This window comes from Meleagris gallopavo, chromosome 5, assembly GCF_905368555.1.
Source record: "Meleagris gallopavo chromosome 5, MGAL_WU_HG_1.1, whole genome shotgun sequence".
Lineage (NCBI taxonomy): Eukaryota > Metazoa > Chordata > Aves > Galliformes > Phasianidae > Meleagris > Meleagris gallopavo.
Window position 1 is genome coordinate 14,969,390 of NC_139408.1, and position 18,489 is coordinate 14,987,878.

The 18,489-nt window shown below is 40.5% G+C and overlaps 1 protein-coding gene across 7 annotated transcripts in view; it reads right to left on the reverse strand.

The window, feature by feature from the left end:
• Window positions 1–18,489, reverse strand: part of TSPAN4 (tetraspanin 4) — a 396,192-nt gene that overhangs the window by 212,858 nt on the left and 164,845 nt on the right. For 6 of the 7 annotated variants that reach the window (XM_085224349.1, XM_085224346.1, XM_085224350.1 and 3 more), the window contains one exon: window positions 17,693–17,743. Coding sequence is in view for 1 of the 7 variants with exons in the window: in XM_003206308.5 (XP_003206356.1) it covers window positions 6,846–6,912 (67 nt within the window). In the remaining 6 variants the exon portion in view is untranslated. Of the gene's footprint in view, window positions 1–6,845; window positions 7,002–17,692; window positions 17,744–18,489 lie in introns of those variants that run through there. The other variant, XM_003206308.5, reaches the window with a different exon arrangement.

An 18,489-nucleotide genomic window follows, 5' to 3' on the forward strand; every position in this document is an offset into this window, starting at 1 on the left:
AGGTTCCTGACTTTTGCATTTAGTTTTCAACACAGATGAGCTGGGAAGTCCACGTGGGCAGCTTGTTTGCCAGCAAAGCCTCCTCCCCCTTGCACAGAGGGCACAGCTTTTCACACCACTTCCCACAGCAAGAGAAAAGAAAGGCTTTAGCAGATCTCAGCAATTGGTAACTTTGATGAATTGTCTGGCAGTGGCACCTGCTGCTAAAGATATAGATGTACAAGCGGAATTAAAAGGCATTTTTCCATAAAGCGCAGATATGTCACTGTGTCAATAGGAATTTTTACTTTCATCTGATCAATGAACTTTGCTTCGGAGAAAGAATCAATAAAAAGGCTTGGGGACACAAATAACCCCAAATTAACTTTGCAGAAATACTAGTAGTGGGACAGATGATATAAGCAAAAGTATCCTTATATATCACTCAGAGAAGTTTTTCATCCCGAGCAGAAATTTGCTACATTCAAAACGTCATTGAATAAAGCTCAAACAAACAAACAAACAAAAACAAAAACAAAAAAACCACCAAGCAAACAAAAAGCCACTGGTATGTATTTCACAGTAATAACTGAATACTATAACAACTGATCTGCGCTTTGTGGCTACCGATCCCTTAAAATGGAAACACATAAACATTCATAGATTAGTTGAATCTCAGGAAGGCAAACTATTCTTAAGGGAAATTCTACTTCAGCAAAACAGATCAGAAATTCAAAAGGAATTCATGCGCATCAACCTGCAGAAATATCTCCCATTCTGGTTGAGACTTCAGAAATAACTACAACAGAATCGCCTCTAGAATATTCATTATAAGCTATATGCTATAACCATTGTATGTAGCAAACCCTGAGGGCACATTTGTCATTTCCTCAAGAACTACCAAGGGAGTTAAAAGCACTGAATAAAGATGCTTTATTTGTTTATTTATAGCAACTTTCAGGGTGAATTTTCTTTAAGGTGGGCACATGAGAGCAACGGCTCTTCAGCTCCTCATCTGATTGCTTTGGCTGTTCAGAATGCACAAAGCAACTGCACAAAGCTACTGTCAAAACAAAGCTGGGGATTTTCTGGCATCAGGCACATCCAGTAAGACTGCATCATTCTGGCTTAGATAGAGCAAAAAGGCTCTACTGGCTGCTAAGGGCAGACAGAGGTGAGGGAGGCAGGTTGGCTATAGGAGAGGACGTGAGGGCCAGGTGAGCTGAGCCAAGTCCATGGTGAAATCCCATTACAGGTACTAATTCAGACAGTAAAACTTAAACTAATCTGCAGGCTGCCCTAAGTTCAAGGGATGAAATTCCTCTTGTGCAACTGCTGTGGCTGCAGGGGCTGAACTCAAACAGGGACCTCGCTCTCCAACACCTCTGTAGGATGCGCGGTAGGATTTGACTTACATAAGGGACACCCATCTAAACTAAACAGGATTTAAAACATATTTCTAAAATAAATTAGAATAAATAGAGATAAATTAAATGAGAGGCTTCTGAGCTATACAGTGTTGGCTAATGGGCAGCAGGGAGCAAGGGATTTGTTGGGTCAATGCTCTGGCCTGGTCTCATATCCTTCTGTCATGCCTATGAAGTACATCCCCTTTTGAAACTGTTTTTAATGCTTTCAACCACCTTTTAATTCAGAGTACTTATAAATGAACTGTGAATCATCTGCAGTGAAATCTGTTAAAGGAATGTTAAACTGATGGTTTTCTTTTTCGACTTTAACTTGGGGAATCTTTGCTCTGGGCCTTTAGATTATGAGTTGCTTTTGCTTTGTCCTAAAAAGTTTGATGTTAAAGAAACAGGGCAGAGAATCTTAGGGAATACCTAGAAAGACATTAACAGAGTTCTGAGGAGTGTTTCACAAATAAACAGCTCTTCAACTTGTATTTAATGGCAGTTTCCAAAATGACCATTTCTAACCATCGCTGCACATCTACACCACAATGCAGCCAACCCACAAAGGACTCTTGCCTTGTATAGCTTTGCTCCACAGTTGTAAATGTATTTTTAGCCGTCTAATAAAAAAAAATAGGGATCACAATATCTTTCCCAATCTAAGCAGTTTTTTATGCTCACTCCGTAGCACTGTGCTACGGAGCTACAAGACTCTGCTCCCTCTCAGCTTGCATTTTGTTGGTTGAAGGACTTCTCATGTGCACATAATTCTGCCCAGCTTCTATTTTATATCTGTCTGCACACTGCCTGCCAGGAATATTCCCTCTAACAATGTGTTCCAGCAGATTGCTCTATCAGACTCCGTTCTGTAACAAGCTGAACACAACCGGCAGTGCTTAGCTCATGTTATGGCCTCTCCCAGCCCCACATTCTCTTGCCAGATAGCCCCTGCCATTGAATTCAATCCTTTTCTGTCAACACTTGGAGTTCTTTGCCTCACAGGTAAAATTTGTAGCATGCTCTTGTCAACACAGTGGGTTTAGTGTTGGCAGAGAAAAGCTTATGGGCATAAAAGCATCAAGAGTCCACTGCTTGCATACCACCTCCTTGCATATCAATCCCACAGAGTTATGTGCTTGTAACACATAATCCTAATATGATGGCAGCATGTCAGTCACAGAAATTATTTTAGGACCTTTCATAATATTATCCTGCTAAAGACAAGGCAATTTCGTGAGAGAAAAAAAATGACACATAACATTAATGCAGCTTTTACCTGACCTTGCTCACATACTACCTGGCTATTTGCAATTCCTCCTATAAACTATGACAAGCTTCATACTCAGAAATGAGATGTATGTGGATGGTATATTTCCCATGATGGGGAATCTTAAGTTATCCTCAATAGCAAAGACTTGATACTTCACACCACAGTTCTGGCTGGAAATAATGTGGGCAGCACATGCACTGAAATTCCCAGCAAAGACATGAGAATGCCTGAGGCCTGGGGCTGAATTTTTGCTGCCTCTTCCCACTCTGCCCCAGCTGTTCTGCTGCACCTCTCGGATTAAAGCGGGAATGCTGACAGAATGCTTCTCAGATGGGAACGAGAAGTCCCGGTCAGGGTTCTTCTCAGATCCGGAGAAGCAAAAGGCTATTTTAAATGTGCTGATTGTCAGGCACGTGGAAGACTCCACAAGGCTATGCCTTGGAGACTGGAGAAAGAGAATACTCTCCTAATTTTGGACACAGCTTTCCCTTTGGACTGTGGCAGCCATCATTCAAGTCAAGCCAGAAGTAAAGCACAGGGCACAAACATAGCAGTAGCTTCCATGGTCCACAGCCCCAGGCTCTAGCAACATGTGGCCCAGGAAATTGCTGAGCTGGAAGTAGTATATACTTATGCTTAAGCACTTCTAACAGATCTGCTGGCCTAATATCGTCTAATTGCTTTCAGCAGGCAACGTGTCCCACTGCAATAAGTTCCTTGGGTTAACGAAACATGGTGTGAAAAAGCACTTTCCATTTTGCAATTATCGCCTGAAAAATCAAGTTGTCCTACAGCTCATGTACTATGAGCAACTGAGAATAAGCAGTCATTCCTGACTCATGTCTCTAGGTTGTTTACTACTGCCAAAAGACTACTTATTCACCCAACCTCTTCCCTCTACTAGGCTACTATTACAGATAATAGCATCAGCCCTAGTTGCAAGAACAGGTCATCCAGGGGGCACTGAGCACTGTGCCTTTTGCAGAGGATTAGGGACATTAGTTTCCAACTCAAAACCTATAATCATGCAGAATTAAAGAATAGCAGAATTGCAGAACCCAGAGGGACTTGAAAAGATCACACAGACAAGGGTCGAATAGGTTGTAACTATGCCAGGCTGCACAGCCATTGACTTCATCTATTCTCAATGCCCGCCCAGGCTGGAGGTTGCCATTTACTCTATTTTACTGCTTCACTAGCCCAGGAAAGTTTTATTATTAACAAATTTGAATATTCTATTCTGTGACAGAAGTCTTATTTCTTATCCTATGCCCACAAAGGGCTCTTTTTTTCCTCTTTCCAGCAGCCACTTACAGGTTTGCGAGGGATCATCAAACGCCTTTCCAAAGAACTCCAGTTCATGCAAATTTCCCTTTTAGATACTATTTAGACCCTGATCATTCGTATTGCACTTGTGTTATTTTGTCCGGTTGACCCACAGCTGTCAGCTACGTTCCCAAAAGGTAAACGATATCCATGCAGAGGTTGTACTGAGCACCAGACAAGGATCACTGCCCAGGACCCATGGGCAAAATGCTGGGGCACCGTAGGATGGTTCTGCCTTTTGAAACAGCACTTAGCACTGACTTAAATTTATGTTGCAAACCCCCAGATCTCCTGCAAGTCTACATATGCTTATGCAGTTGATTATTTCTTTAGTGATACATATTGCATTTATCATTATTTTTCATATTTTATCCCCAATTTGTTGAGAACCTTTTAGCTGTCAAATGCATCTTCTCTATTTCCCACCTCTTCATAAAATCAGATCAGGGCTGCACAATACACGTACCAAGCTATGTGAGGAAGGAAAAACTTTCAGATTCCAAGAGAGTATTTTTAAAATTAAGTTATGAATCAGAGTCTGAACTACCTTCATAATCTTTCCCTCTTGGTATCACAGGTGCAGCTCATCTCTAATGAGGTTTCACAGGATAATTAAATCTGGACAGCTTGGGCAAACATCCCAATCTTCAGTCACTCACCTTTGCTGACAGCCCTGGCAGATAACTCACGGTGTTTTAATTCCTAACACAAAGAGCACATAATATCTGGAACCACTGACTGAATATTTTAGACATCTCTCATTGCTTTTCTGCTGTAGGTAGAAATGGCATTATCTAAAGTGCTACATTTGGAAAAGACTTTCTCATGTTCTTGTTATTTTAGGCAGCGCTGCTACTAGTAAAATTACACCACGGGTTTTGCCATGTCACTTCTTTAAAATACCCATTCAACTATTTTTGTGCCATGCGGATGACTAACCTAATGTCCTGCAACATATTTCTAACTCTTACTGAAGGTCCCAAAAGGGAACATACAGTGAGGGCAGCACATAGGACATGAAGAGGCAGGATTACTGCATCTATTCCTGTCTTTGGATTTCATACAGCTCTGGGAACATCCTTTAAACTGTCTGCAGTCCATATTCACACCCTGTAAAATTGTTTTGGCGAGAAGAACCCAAAACTCCCACTTTAGAGGCAGAACACACCTCCCATGAGCAATGCACCAGCAGTTAATTTGGCAACAATAAAGGGGCAAAAAAAAAAAAAAAAAAAAAGTGGAATTAGCATGTACATCAATGACAATAAGATTTTATTCACACAACATCTCTGCTGTAAAATCATCTTCATTATACAGACTGGAAGCTGAAAAGTAAAAAGATTAAATGAGCAAATTGTCTGCAAGGTTGAAATACAAGCCAGGTCCTGTGCCCAATCCCAGCGTCTCACCCACTAAGACATCTCAAGTAAAAATAAAACACATAGATTTAACAGTTCCTGATGTTTGCTACTCATCCTGGATCTAACACCTCACTAACATAGCTTATGGTATGGATCTACATTGATTTCCGCTGCCTTACTGCACATCTTAAAGCAAGACACTCACTTTTATGAAGTTGTTTTTCCACATGAGATTTCCCAAATTCACTTTATGTTACAGATCAGCCTTATAACATGGGAGCTGCACGACAAAACAGTATCCTCTACTCACTATCAGCAACATCAGGAAAGTAAGCTGTGCCAGCATGATAGAAGATAAAATCAGGTAGAGATAGCTCTGGCACTTAGTTTGCTAAAGCAACAGCAGCGGTACGTGGTGCCATGCTCAGTTAGCAGGCTCTTCTAACACAAGCCCAGCCAGCAGTATCTGGGGAGAGCACATCTCTAGGTGTTATGTGTTACGTGTCTAGTGCCAGCAGAGCAAAACTCAGGTGCCCACAGCAGTGCCAGGAACAGCACAGAGCAGGCTGGCACAAGCACATGCACTGCTTGCAGCTTCACTTCAATGCTGTGCCTGCCTGAGAGGTTACTGGGTGTGGAGCCACGTCCTTGTGCCCTGGGCATTAACAACAGAATCTGCACCTGTGGCTGACATTGGTATCTTCTAGCAACAAAAGATTTAGCAACTCACTCTGGAATAAAGATCATACAGTTATTCAACTCACGGGGTATCAAAAACTGCATCAACATCAGTTTCGCAAAGTCCTGCTAGCAATGGCCTGAAGGTTGTGTGTTTGAAGTCCAGAGACCAACAAAACAGCACATTTAAAAGTAAAGTTGGTAGCAAAAGCTTTAGCAGCATCCTCACACCACTTTGAACAACAGGTCCTGACTGGAAGTACAACATTGTCTCTTTCATGAAGTTGAGTAGGTTTTTAATATTACTGAGAAAAATCACCTGAATTCTGTCAGAAAGGGATTAGGCCCACACAGATCCATACATACCACAGCACTGACACAGTCTGAAGCTTTAAAGAGAGCTTTAAGTATCCACGTTTTAAATACTGTTTTCTAAATGTACAACTGTAGGAAGGCTGTGACAGAGTAATATTTACATATTTAAATTCCCAGGGGAATTTCTAGGCTAGAAAAGTTTTGGAATGAAGAAAAAAAGGAAAGGAAAAAAAAAAACCTCCATCCAAAAATCAAGGACAAACAGTCATACAAAACAGCATTCAGCTGGGAATGAACAGCAAAACCTGCCAAGCAAAACACACCATCCCAGGTCTCCAGAAGCTTGTGATGTGCGAAGCTACAAGTCTGTGGAAGTAGAGCTTCACAGAGAAGAGATGCTTCGTTTTCAAGTTGGCATTGGTTTAGTGAGACTTCGCAAAGTTCCGCAGATTTTTAATTATTCACATTTAAGCAACTACCAGGAATCAAAACAACGTACGATACCTTGATGAGAGTGCACCAGCAACACGGGTCCCTCCCAGAGTATGAGCGGAGCAGGGCTGAGGCTCATGGCAGCAAGCTGCTCCCCTCCGGCGTCCGGCCGCACAGCTCTCGTGGGCGCTCTCACACACAGCCAGCGCTGAACCCTGATTCATGATTTCAAGCTCCGGCCGTGGAATGCAGCCATTGAAAACCCAGAACTATTTTTACCCCTGAGCAGCCGCAGCATTTCTATCCCATAAAGACTTCCAAAGCTAATGCCTTACCCTAAGCGCACACACCCTGAACCTAACCAGCTAAGATGCATGGTTCCCTGGCATTCGGTGTGGTTTTTAAACTGCGCAGTTGCTACCAACAAGACAAAGCAGCTCAGCCCCTGGCATTATTGTCAGCCCTCAGAAGTCAGACATTTGATCCCAGTTGTCAAAATTAGAAATTCCTCGGAAATGCTCCGCTTCACAAGATAAGATTAGCTCAGAGCAATGACTGTATCTCTACAGCTCATCTTGTACGTCAAACTCAGCCTGCATTGAATAAAAATGCAATAACTCCTTCAGTGAGCTGACTGAAAACGCAGAAGCAAGTGAAACCACTCCAGGGTTAGTCTTCAGTTTTAAGGAAAATCACAAAACCAAAGCAATTCCCCCAAATCCACAAGTCAAACAATAGCTCTTTACATAGAGCACATCCAAAAATATGAAATTGACTTCAACAATTAGCATCAAACAAGAGCTAGACACTGAAATTGCTTTTTGAGACTGTATAGGTATCTTGACCACTAGAAACCTTTACAATTGGAAGTCTTCAACCTAAAAGAACAAGTATACCTCAGGAAGAAAAAAGTCATCTTGTTATTTATGCCTCTACAGTAAGACAACAGAAAAAAAGTGATCTGATTTTCCCATAAAAGAATTAATCAGATTTTTGCAAAGTCAACAATAATCAACACAATACATAAGCTCTTTGGCAGAGAACAGTCTAGAAACAAGTGGACATACTTAATGGGTCCAATTGCCAAAAAAAACAAAAAACAAACAAAAAAAACCAGCAGATTCACTGATTTAGCCTTTTCATGTCCAGCTGCTAATAAAGAAAAATAATGGCAGATGTTACATAGAAATATGCAGTTAAAACACAGGAGGCAAGATACACACCTACAAAGAACAGTCAATTATTGATAGTCCTTAACCTGTGGAAGCATCTGAAGGCTTCAGTAAGAATTAGCAACTCCACAGCAGCACATCTTACATTAAAATGGAGTCCCATTCACATTCAGCTTTCATGGTGGTAGAAGAAATAGTGCGCAAAAGGTGAGACAGGCAACTTCAGAATGAGGCCATTCAGCAGCAAACATCATAACCTCCTGTCTCCTAGAGTATTTTAGTGCAGAAAATCCCTAGATAACTCCTTCAAATAACAGCTGCAAAGTAACCTATGGTAGCTTAGAGAAGAGTGTTGGAGGTGTATTAGTTTGCCTGTCTGCTGCTGTGAACATATAGAGGGCATCCATCTGCATCTGGAAAAATGGTCTTCTGCTATTTCTGAAATGAGATGACTCTCCCAAACTTTGTTACATTTTCAGTGAGACTCTAGAAACCCCATCAGCAACAAGAAGTAGAGAAAGAATATGTCTAGTTAACAAAAGCACCTTCACATCTTCTATCACTTTCCACTTGAGGTTTAGGATGTACATGTTGCCTACAAGCTAAACACTTACTTGTTCAGGGATGGACAGTGAGGTTCAGTGATTTGAGGTGCAAGTAAGAGAAAGTATAAGAGACTGATCACAAAGCCCTTTCCTCCCCAGCAGAATATTTACTGTTCTCACCGCATACAACCAATAGAATTCAGCATGGGTGGGTTTTTTCCTTTAATTCAAACCTAAGGCTGCCTATTAATTTCCACTTTCAATACCTCATTTAGCAAGCTTCAAACTTTGTGAAAATCAGAAACTGAAGAGCCAAGATCACCTCCCTGGATTTTTAACTATGCCCTCTCAGAGACTACCAACACTAGAAAGGAAATTATTCACAATTCTCCCACAGATGCACTCAGTGATTCGTTCAGAGATGCTGAAGGACTGGTCAAACTGGGATTAGCAATAAGAGGCCATCTGTGAGGGCCTCAGAATTTACTGATTTGTTTCTAAATTAAGAATTTCAAAGTTATTTACATCTTTTCTTATAAAAGCCAATCTTTTCCCTTCTGTCCTTGATTTCATCCCTTATGAAAGTGGCAAGACTTTTAGGTATCAAAAGACTATATTACAAAGCATAGCACAGTAGTCACCAGGCCAATTACCAGAGAGGCTTTAATATATAAGGAGGGAGGAAAAGAATGAAATGGAAAAATAACAGAATTTCAACTTGTACCAACCTATTTTTTTTTTTCCCCCTTTTAGAAAAAAGCAAACTACTTCCCTCACTTGAGAGTTACAACTATGTAAGGTATCTTTGCACACATTTTCAGGTATAATCCCAAATAACAAATTACTTTTTGTTGAAGAGCCTATGTGCATGTAGGAAAAAAAAAAGCTACAATGGACAAAATGATCATTGACGATAAATTGTCTATGCTCCCAAAGATCAACAGAAAAAGGAATCTGAAAACTTTATCAGTTTTAGTGTCAGCATTCAGGGAGAACATCAAATCATCAAAACTAGCAGTCACGAAGCAGAAAGTCAGCGTTCTTTCTTTTACACTTCAAGAAGTACAGCCAGGCTGTCAGGCTGCTTAAAGAGAAAGCGAGGGGAATGCTGATGTAATTGCTGCCACTTTCTTGCACCACTCAAGGGAGACTATACAGAGATGTCACGTCTCACCCGTAAGGAGATTCCTAAAAAGGAGAATTTCCAGCTTCAATCCCCAGTTAACTTTCTGGTAATCCTTTTGCACTTGCATGCAGAGTGACCAAGCATGAAAAGACACTCACAAACACACGCTTATTTCTTCTTCAGCAGCCTCAAGTGCTAGCAGTCATAAATAGTTGTCATCACTGTCCATCCAAAATGCACATCCATGAGAGAGAGAAACAGCTGTACAGCTACCAATAGCCAAGTTTCCAATCACAACACAGGCAAGCTGCTAACTGCAGGCTTTATGTGCAGTTCATGTCACTGCAACGTCACACCCAACACCTTGAGGAGTCTTACCTGCTTCACAGAGGTGAGAGGTGACAGAGGTCGAGAACTGACTTCACTTGCAGAGATACAAAACCAGTCTGACAACAAGGGAAAGCTCAGGCTGCACCACTTGCACTTAAGTACTGTTGTAAAGAGGAGGAAAACTGGTAACAGTGGCAGTTTCTGCTTGAGACTTGCACTGCTGCAAGCCTATTGCTGATGTTTGGAAGAGCAAGCAAGACAAGAATTAATGCTGTATGTCTTGTTTCTTTTCCTATCTCTTAAAGCATTTGCTCATTGTTGGAAAAGGATATGGGGACAGGTGAAATTCAGAGCTGAAGCGCACTCCTCATGTGGCTACCTTTAATTTTTGGCTTCTTTTATAGAAAAATATCTCGTTAGACATTGCAAAATGTATAAAATCAGGAGTTACTTTCAGAAATTCCTGCAGGCACCTTCCCTAAATTCTTTCTTGGATCACAGCCTATTTTTCCCTCCTTATTTCTTCGTTTACCTCCTCACTTTATTTCACTCTCCTACATCAGTAGCTAGAATGTCAGCAATCTCTGTAAATACACACACACAATGACTGTCATAGTACCTTGTGAAAAAAAAATATACATATATATCTCCTGCATTACTACATTCATGTGACTGCTCCTTGTTCAGTTCTTTAGAATAGAAACTGGGAGGAAATGGAGGATCAAACAATCACAGTAGGACAGTAACATAAATGCACATCATTTTTACTTTTTTTTTTTTAAATGGAGTCACACCTGTAGAATTCAACAACAAATAGACTTTTTCCCAAGCAAATGTGAAACAAATCAGAGAAAAATTGCTACTTAGCGTATAAGGCTTGCAGCAGAGGCCTTCCTTATCCTAAAGCTTTTTGCAGGTAGCAGTGCCTATTTAGCTATGCTAAAACATTTTCCAGTGAAGAAGAGAGAAAAAAAAAAAAAGATACATTTCGGTATTTGTGAGAATCAGACACAAAGCACAGCTTTCCCATACATCAGCTGTTCTCCAAGTAAATCCAGTTAAATATTTTGCATTTACCTAGGGCTGCATTTACCAATCTACCTAGGGCTGGCATACATCTGAGAGTCCTAACCACATCCACTGTGCACAGCTAAGTATAGTAGTATGCAATTAGCTCAGGATTTATCAGAATAGGCTAAGAGACAGAGGACAGCTATAACTTTGTTAGCTGGCACTTCTTGTAGCTTTCCAGCTATGCTCCTAAAGCAGGACAGCTAACCTCCTCAGCTCTAACTGAATGGTACAAGAAAAGTAACTGGTGAGGGGTGCTCTTATCTGGGAAAGCTGTATGTGATATGTACAGCTTAGACAGCTTAGGTAATGAATAAACGAAGCTGTGATCAGGAGCGGCAACTGAGCTTTGGCTAATCATAGTGGGGCATCTTCTATCTGACAGATCAAATCCAGAACAGGAGTCTCTGCAAGGGACAAAAGCTGGATGCCAGCAGTTTCTCAGCAGTACGTAGTGGAACAGTTGCTACTGAGAAAGAAATCTGTGTGACACATTCAGCATTGAGCTGGACGTTGCAGGTCTGATCACCTGGAGTTGGGATTCAAAACATACTCAGCAGCAGCAGTTCAGGTGATCAAATGAGCTGCTGTTACCTTCTGGTACCAGGTCCCGGGGAAGGGGCAACCAGTGGGAAACAGGCATAGGACAAAGCACACACTGGGCACTGCTGCACACACCACAAGGATAAAAGGCATAAAGCATGCCTTAGACATACATTACAGCACTCAGCAAAAAAGAGAGGATTAAATGCAATTTCTTCTGACATATACATATGTACATACCCCGTTCTTCCAAGTGTTAGCCACCCGCAGCAAAGTATTCTTTGGATACAAACTCTGACTACCACAGTTGTTCTCCATCATCATGATTTTCCTGAAGCTTGTCTGCTTCCTCTAGGAACAATCAACTGATCTACTAAAACACAGTACTCCTCCCATAAAATCTTTCCTCGCGTACTTCTTTATATCACCAAATCTACCAAAACGCAATCACTAAGGTGTCAGTAATAAGCACTATCACTAAGATAAGGATTCTAAAGGCATTATGCACCTAGCCTACTTATATGCTCGGAAAAAAGCTAGCAATAACAAATATATGACCATTTTTTTCTGCTTGTGCAGTCATATCTTCTCTGAAGAAAACATAAAAACCACAATTTTCAAAGGAATGCAGAAAATCAGAGCTACGTGGAGGTGAACACACTTAACATAAATGAAAAGCACCAGTCATTTTGTCATTTGGAATAAAATACTTCCATGCATTCTCTGAAATACTACTGTTCTACCATTCCTACAGAGGCTGGTATTTAAACTTTCCCTGAGTTCCCCGGTGCCTCACAAAGATCCATCAAATGTAGCTTCTAGTCCTGCTTCACAGTTCAGCATTAACTCACGCACGTTCAACTCCTTGTAAACACTGTTTTATCCTGAACGCAGTAATTTGCATCAACGATGCATCATTGTGCTGCTCAAGCACCATGGACTGGCACAGCACCAGCCTGTTCTGCAGAATGCCACAGGCATATCCCTGCTAAGGATTCAGCATCTGTATTTGAAAGCTATGAGTATCATCAGTTTGCATCACGCTGAGCAACTGAACTTGGAAACTCACAGCCAAACAGTGGATGAAGCGTTTCTTGAGAGTTAGATGTGTGTAAAAATGACAACAAATGAGCATACAGCAACATCAAGAAGGTGGATGAAGAATGCAAGAGAATTTCATAAACAGTGCCTACCTTTCCCTCCAGCACAGATAACAAAGCACTGTCAAGATTTTCTATTAAACCTTTATAGCACTAAGATCTCAATGTGCTGGAAATAACCCAATGCAATGCATTGGAAAATTGTTAAGCCATAATCATTTTAGCTAAGAACATCATATTTATGGCAGCTTCACCATGTTCATTACAACTTTGGCAAAAATGGAAAGCTTTTTACTCCCCATTTAACAGCTATTTTTGTCAAGGCCAGCACTGCTATACCAGAGTACTAGAAGCTCTGGCTGCATTTTAATCAGAACCAGTCACTCTCTCTTCATTTTAAGCTGGAGAACAGAGCTGAGACTTAGTTTGCCTGTCTGCCATTGTGAATGTATAGAGGGTATCCATCTGCATCTGGAAAAACGCAACTCTACACGAGGCCGTTACAAGACACATTTTCTCCCAAGGCTACAGATTATACAAGCAGGTATAGAAATCCAGGAAAGCCAAAAGACAGAAAATTCTCCAATCCTGACTAACATCCAATTAAGGAAAGAAATTTAATTTTTACCAAATTGGAGCATGCATAGCTTTTCTCACACAAACACATCAACGAGAAATATTTGGCTAGCACTTCTTTTTCCAGCCAGTCACTTCCCCAAAGCAGCAACTGTAACTGATGCCACTTCACTCTGACTGTAGGTTCCTCTTCTCCAGAGCTACACTCTACTATAGTGACTAAAGCACCAGGCTGAGATTCGGATGATTATGATTCAAATCTTGGCTCTGACATCAGCCATTTCTCTAACTTTGGGTCAATCATTTAACTGGTACTCTTCTCTGTTTCCAAACTACTCTGTAGATTCAATATTATCCTATCTACTTTCTGTCGTACTTTACAAATAGGGTTGGATAGGTGGGATACCAGAAATAACCTTGGACAGCATATAGTTCTGTGGAATCTAATTTCACTGAGCACAAAGAGTATAATCAGCATTTTTGAAACTGCCTGTGCTTTTGTAGTCTTCTACCGATGCTCATTCCTGTCACCTGCTAAGGTGATCATCAGAAATGGATGGCAGCAAGCTTTAGCATTATCACTGTTCGTTTTCATATCCTCACCAAATCTGTATTAAATCTTCCTGTACGAGGAAGCTGTGGACCTTTCTTCCAAGGTACATTCTACCAGAATTAAAGATGGAGGAGGAACACATTTCTGTAGTATGAGAATATACATTACAACTACAATTCTTAAATCACAAGCAAGACGTGCAACTGATGAGAGGATGGTAAGATGAACATTCGAAAAGCACACTGATAATACCTTGACTCTTGAGTTGCAAGAAGATGATGACTGACAAGAGTAGTTACCACTTGCCCAACAAACAGCATCTGCAGAACATTACAAACTGTGGATCGCTTCTACCCCTATGCAAGGGAGGAGGGAAACAGTGCTAGTTGCAGCCAAAGCTGGCAGCAGTCATCCTCTCCTGGAGTAGCTTAGCTACTGGGGTTGTGCCAACAGTCCTAAGGTTACATTCTGTAAACAGAGCAAAAGGATGGGAATGCAACTACAGTTCTACCCTTCCATTCCTTTCTTCTATCCTTTTTCAGTGGTGGAAGAGACAGAAAAATATCTGCTCCCTCCTTTTGCACTTTCCTCATGTCCCTTCCTAATGTCTTTTATAGCACCTTGATGTCCAACTATGGGCATCTGAGAGTGCCAACTAATACAGAGCTGTTACTTAAAGAGGCATTTCACATTACAACCATGTAGTAAAGAGAAAACTGTCATAAGCAGAACAAAATAAAACTAAGAAAATGCAAACTAGATGACCATTGCCATATTTTGGCTATTTACCTTTTCTTATGGCATTCATAACGGCTCTTACCCATAGCAACAGCTACAAGAGATATATTTTCTTATCTCTCCCCCTCTTTCATCCTGAAAAATCAGTGATCAGTGTGAGGCACAGCTTGATTCCGAAAAGGAAACCAGGAGTACCTTTCACACACAAAGATATGTCAAGGCATAGAAGAAAGGCAAGAAATCCCATTCACACCAAGAATGTAGTCACTTACTGGTTGAATCACCCACAGAAGGAAAAGAGAATTCTTCCTGAACAATTTCCTCCAAGTCCTTTTAGACATTGACTACTTCTGTGGCCTCACACATGAAGTATAAACTTTTTGTCACAGGGACTTACACATTTTCTGAACATAAGATATTTACAGATGCTCACGCTTTACAAAAGGAGAGTCTGATTATCACAGTATAAGACAGGCAAAGGGATTATGGTTTTAAATGCATGCAGCAGGACTTGCTAAAGATGATTCCTGAATATAGTGGGTCATAAAGCTTAGGATGCTGGCAGGACCCCCATAAAGGAATTCAACAACATTATGGTAAATTCAACTGCCTCTTCTTTCACTCTTTATCTAAGAGTACAGCACCATGGTCCCAAAACCCTGCTCCTTCATTATCTTTGCTGTGCTGTACATTAGCACCTTAATTACGTTGCCTCAAATAGGTCACAAAAAATGTTAAACTCATAGGGACACACTCTCCTCAGAGACAGACTGTAGACCACAGAGCTAAATCAGTAGCCCATGTGCAAATCTAGTTTACTGTTGAGACATTAATTTTGCAACTCAAGGGATCATTCACTGATAACTTTATGACTCCTTAGTTAGGCCCTTCAGTAGCTCTGGCCATGCTCCTGCTCCTGAGCTCTTTCTCTTCATGCCTTCTAAGATACCGTTTCTTGAATCCTTCCAGTTGTCTAAATGATCCTTCTGCGTGCCCTTTGCTGAACTCTCCTCAAGCTCCTCAAGCTCCGTGCCTTTCAACTTTCTTCTGTAGTCCTGCTGGGCTCTTCTTTTTGTTCCTTCTCTTTCCACACTTCTTCTAAGTTGCAAATAAATTTCAGCTCTTCTCATGACACAAAATACCACACCTCCTATTCGAATTGGAATTTCAGCTTTTCTTACACTTTAATGCATGCGTTTTGCATTACCACAAACTATTATGGCTAAAGCAGGTATCTTCTCAAATCTCTCCTGCCCATTATCTTCTTTCCTAACTGTTTGTAAACAATAACACCATCCTCTGCTGTATCAGCCCCTATCCTGAATGTAATTTTCACCTTGGAGCTCACTCTTTACTCTTCCATCTTGTAGCTAAGTTGAGTCTCAGCTTGGCAGGCACTTTCCACACAGCATTGCTAATGGGCAAGTTGTACCACTGTATCATCAGTCAGAGATAAAACTCTCTTGACAAATGCAATCTTGTTTCCCAGCTATTTATCCAAAATGCTACTATAAAGGCCATTTCCCTACACCATCTCTTAGTAACATTATTTCTTTCTATGTTAGTCTCTATTCATTCTATTCTCTCTTTCCCCTCAATAACAAGTTATAGATCATTGCTATGTTATCCACAGCGTAACCACAACTCTCTCTCAACTCTTCTTCATTATCAGAAGTTCAATTTCTTTCTCTGTCATAGCCCCAGGGATTCTACCAGCTCTAGTTTATAGTTTGAAAATATTTTCGAGCCTTTGTGTGGCTTCTACCTCCACTGAAATCTGAGGAACGTGGAAGCCAAGATTTTATCTTATGAGTAATTTCTGAAATCATTCAAACTACTCAAATGCATGAAGTTGAGCACAATGCTCAACTTCAGAAACGGCTTGCTGGTATCACTATGTAAGCACAACCACCTTGGCACAACTCAAGCAGATAATATTCATATTACCAAAGCAGCCTATAGCAATCACATTATCTTTTCTTAGTATGATTTATACCAGTTCATAGAAGTAAAATAGTAATAATAATAATAAAGACCACTCTTAGCAAAAGCATTTACTGCAGTAGAAATGCAATGTGTTAAGGCTGCTACCCATATATAAAGGTTCTAATAAATAAACAAACAGATCCCAACAAAGCCCACTCAAAATCCAAGCAACTGGCTGGGTTTGACTGAGCTTCTTTTTAAAGCAGATTTGAGGTGACATTGGTGCCCCATTGCTTTCTACCTGTAATTTCCTACCTGCACTGCCATCTGAATAGCATATTTCAAAGCAGAGTCTTAGCTTTGTTAATTGAGTAACAGTTAAAAAAATTAAGCGTTGAGGTTGGTGTCTCCAATAACTTCCCTGTGGACCTCCCAATGAGGCCTTAGATCTATACAGCACACAAAAGGGTACTCAATAATAAATAAAATTCATAACTGAATACCTTAAAAAGATGAGAGGAAAGCTGTCTGGAACAGCATTTATAGATTTCCACCTTGCTATAAGCCACTACTCACTCTTATGATTAAGGCATGAGACAAGCCATCTTAGTTTTGGTTTGCCCCTGTTTATTCGCTAGTTTCCCTTCTGACATCCTTCAGTGCCTCCCAGTAACAACTTTGTAATAATATGCGTATAGGTGACGAATATATTTACCCTGTCTCACCTATACACATTGCAATACCACAAATCATATTAATACCACCAATTTTAGGTGATGACTCAAAGATCCTTCACAACACAATATTAAGCCAGGATACACAAACTTCATTGTACAGAGACATTATCAGCCAGATGACAATGGTTATCCCATTATGTCTGATCCATGTTTGTTTGTTTCCCTCCCTTCTGAAAACTACAGTTCATGAATGCTCAAGCCTTCCCTATAAATTAATTTGAAATATTTACAGATTCCTAGTTATGGCAGACGTACTTTGCTAAAACTGAGGATTTAGTGTAACTTGCAGCTGTTACTAAATGGGAAGCATCTATTTTCAGATGCTGGACTGCCTTTGTAAATGTTTTCAAGGAGATACCCTTCCATCACCCTGGTACGCCACAACAGAGATAGTTCTGATAACTGTGTTATCTCAAACAGGCAATAATGAGGAAAACAAAATGTCCAAACCAAGACACAAGTAGAAAAGAATATATTACCAAGGAGAATGGAGGATACTCACCTCTGCTTCTGCTGCCTGCCTGCAGTCTTCCGATAGATTCTATTGAAGCCTCTGTAAAAAGAGAAAAAGATGGAAAAGTAAGGCACCACAAAAAATAAAAACCTAGATAAAATAACGTCAGACACATCTGAATATCTGTTTAAGATCTGTCCACCTGGATGACAGCACCGATGTGAAAAATACTTGGAAAAAATATGACTGTTTGGAACCAAATCCTAGTCTGAATTTGTATATTGAATACTGCATTTCCAGCTCTGTACATCTTCTGCTGTGTCTTACAGCCACACACAAAACACAAATATCATGACGGGGTGAGGACCCAATACTTACATGCCTGTGGCAGAGGGTATAAGACACCCAAAAGCCATTGCCTTCTACAAATTGCTCTTATTTTAGAGGTTTACTTAAATAGGCCACATCTCTGACTTTAAAGTCTCTTTGGCAAAAATCCTTCACCCTTTATGCATTCAACCATGGAACTCTCAGCTCAAGAAGATAAGTAAGAAAAGATGACACAGTTTGCCTTTTTTTTAAAAAAAAAAAAGCACATTTTTGCCATATAATAAATAACTTCTCTAAATAAAAGCCTAAGTCTCACCCATGATAAGGAATATCTCAGTGAAAGGAAACTGCATTTAAGCGTTGTTTTTCCCACTCAAAGATTTTCAGGCCACTGCCATTTTGCATGGCACGCTTACGCGTATTCAAGGCATACAGTTAGGAAAGCTTCCCCCTTTTTAAGAAAACAGTTACTGGAAACTAAAATTAAATATAAGAGGCAGGTTGGCTGTTCTGGG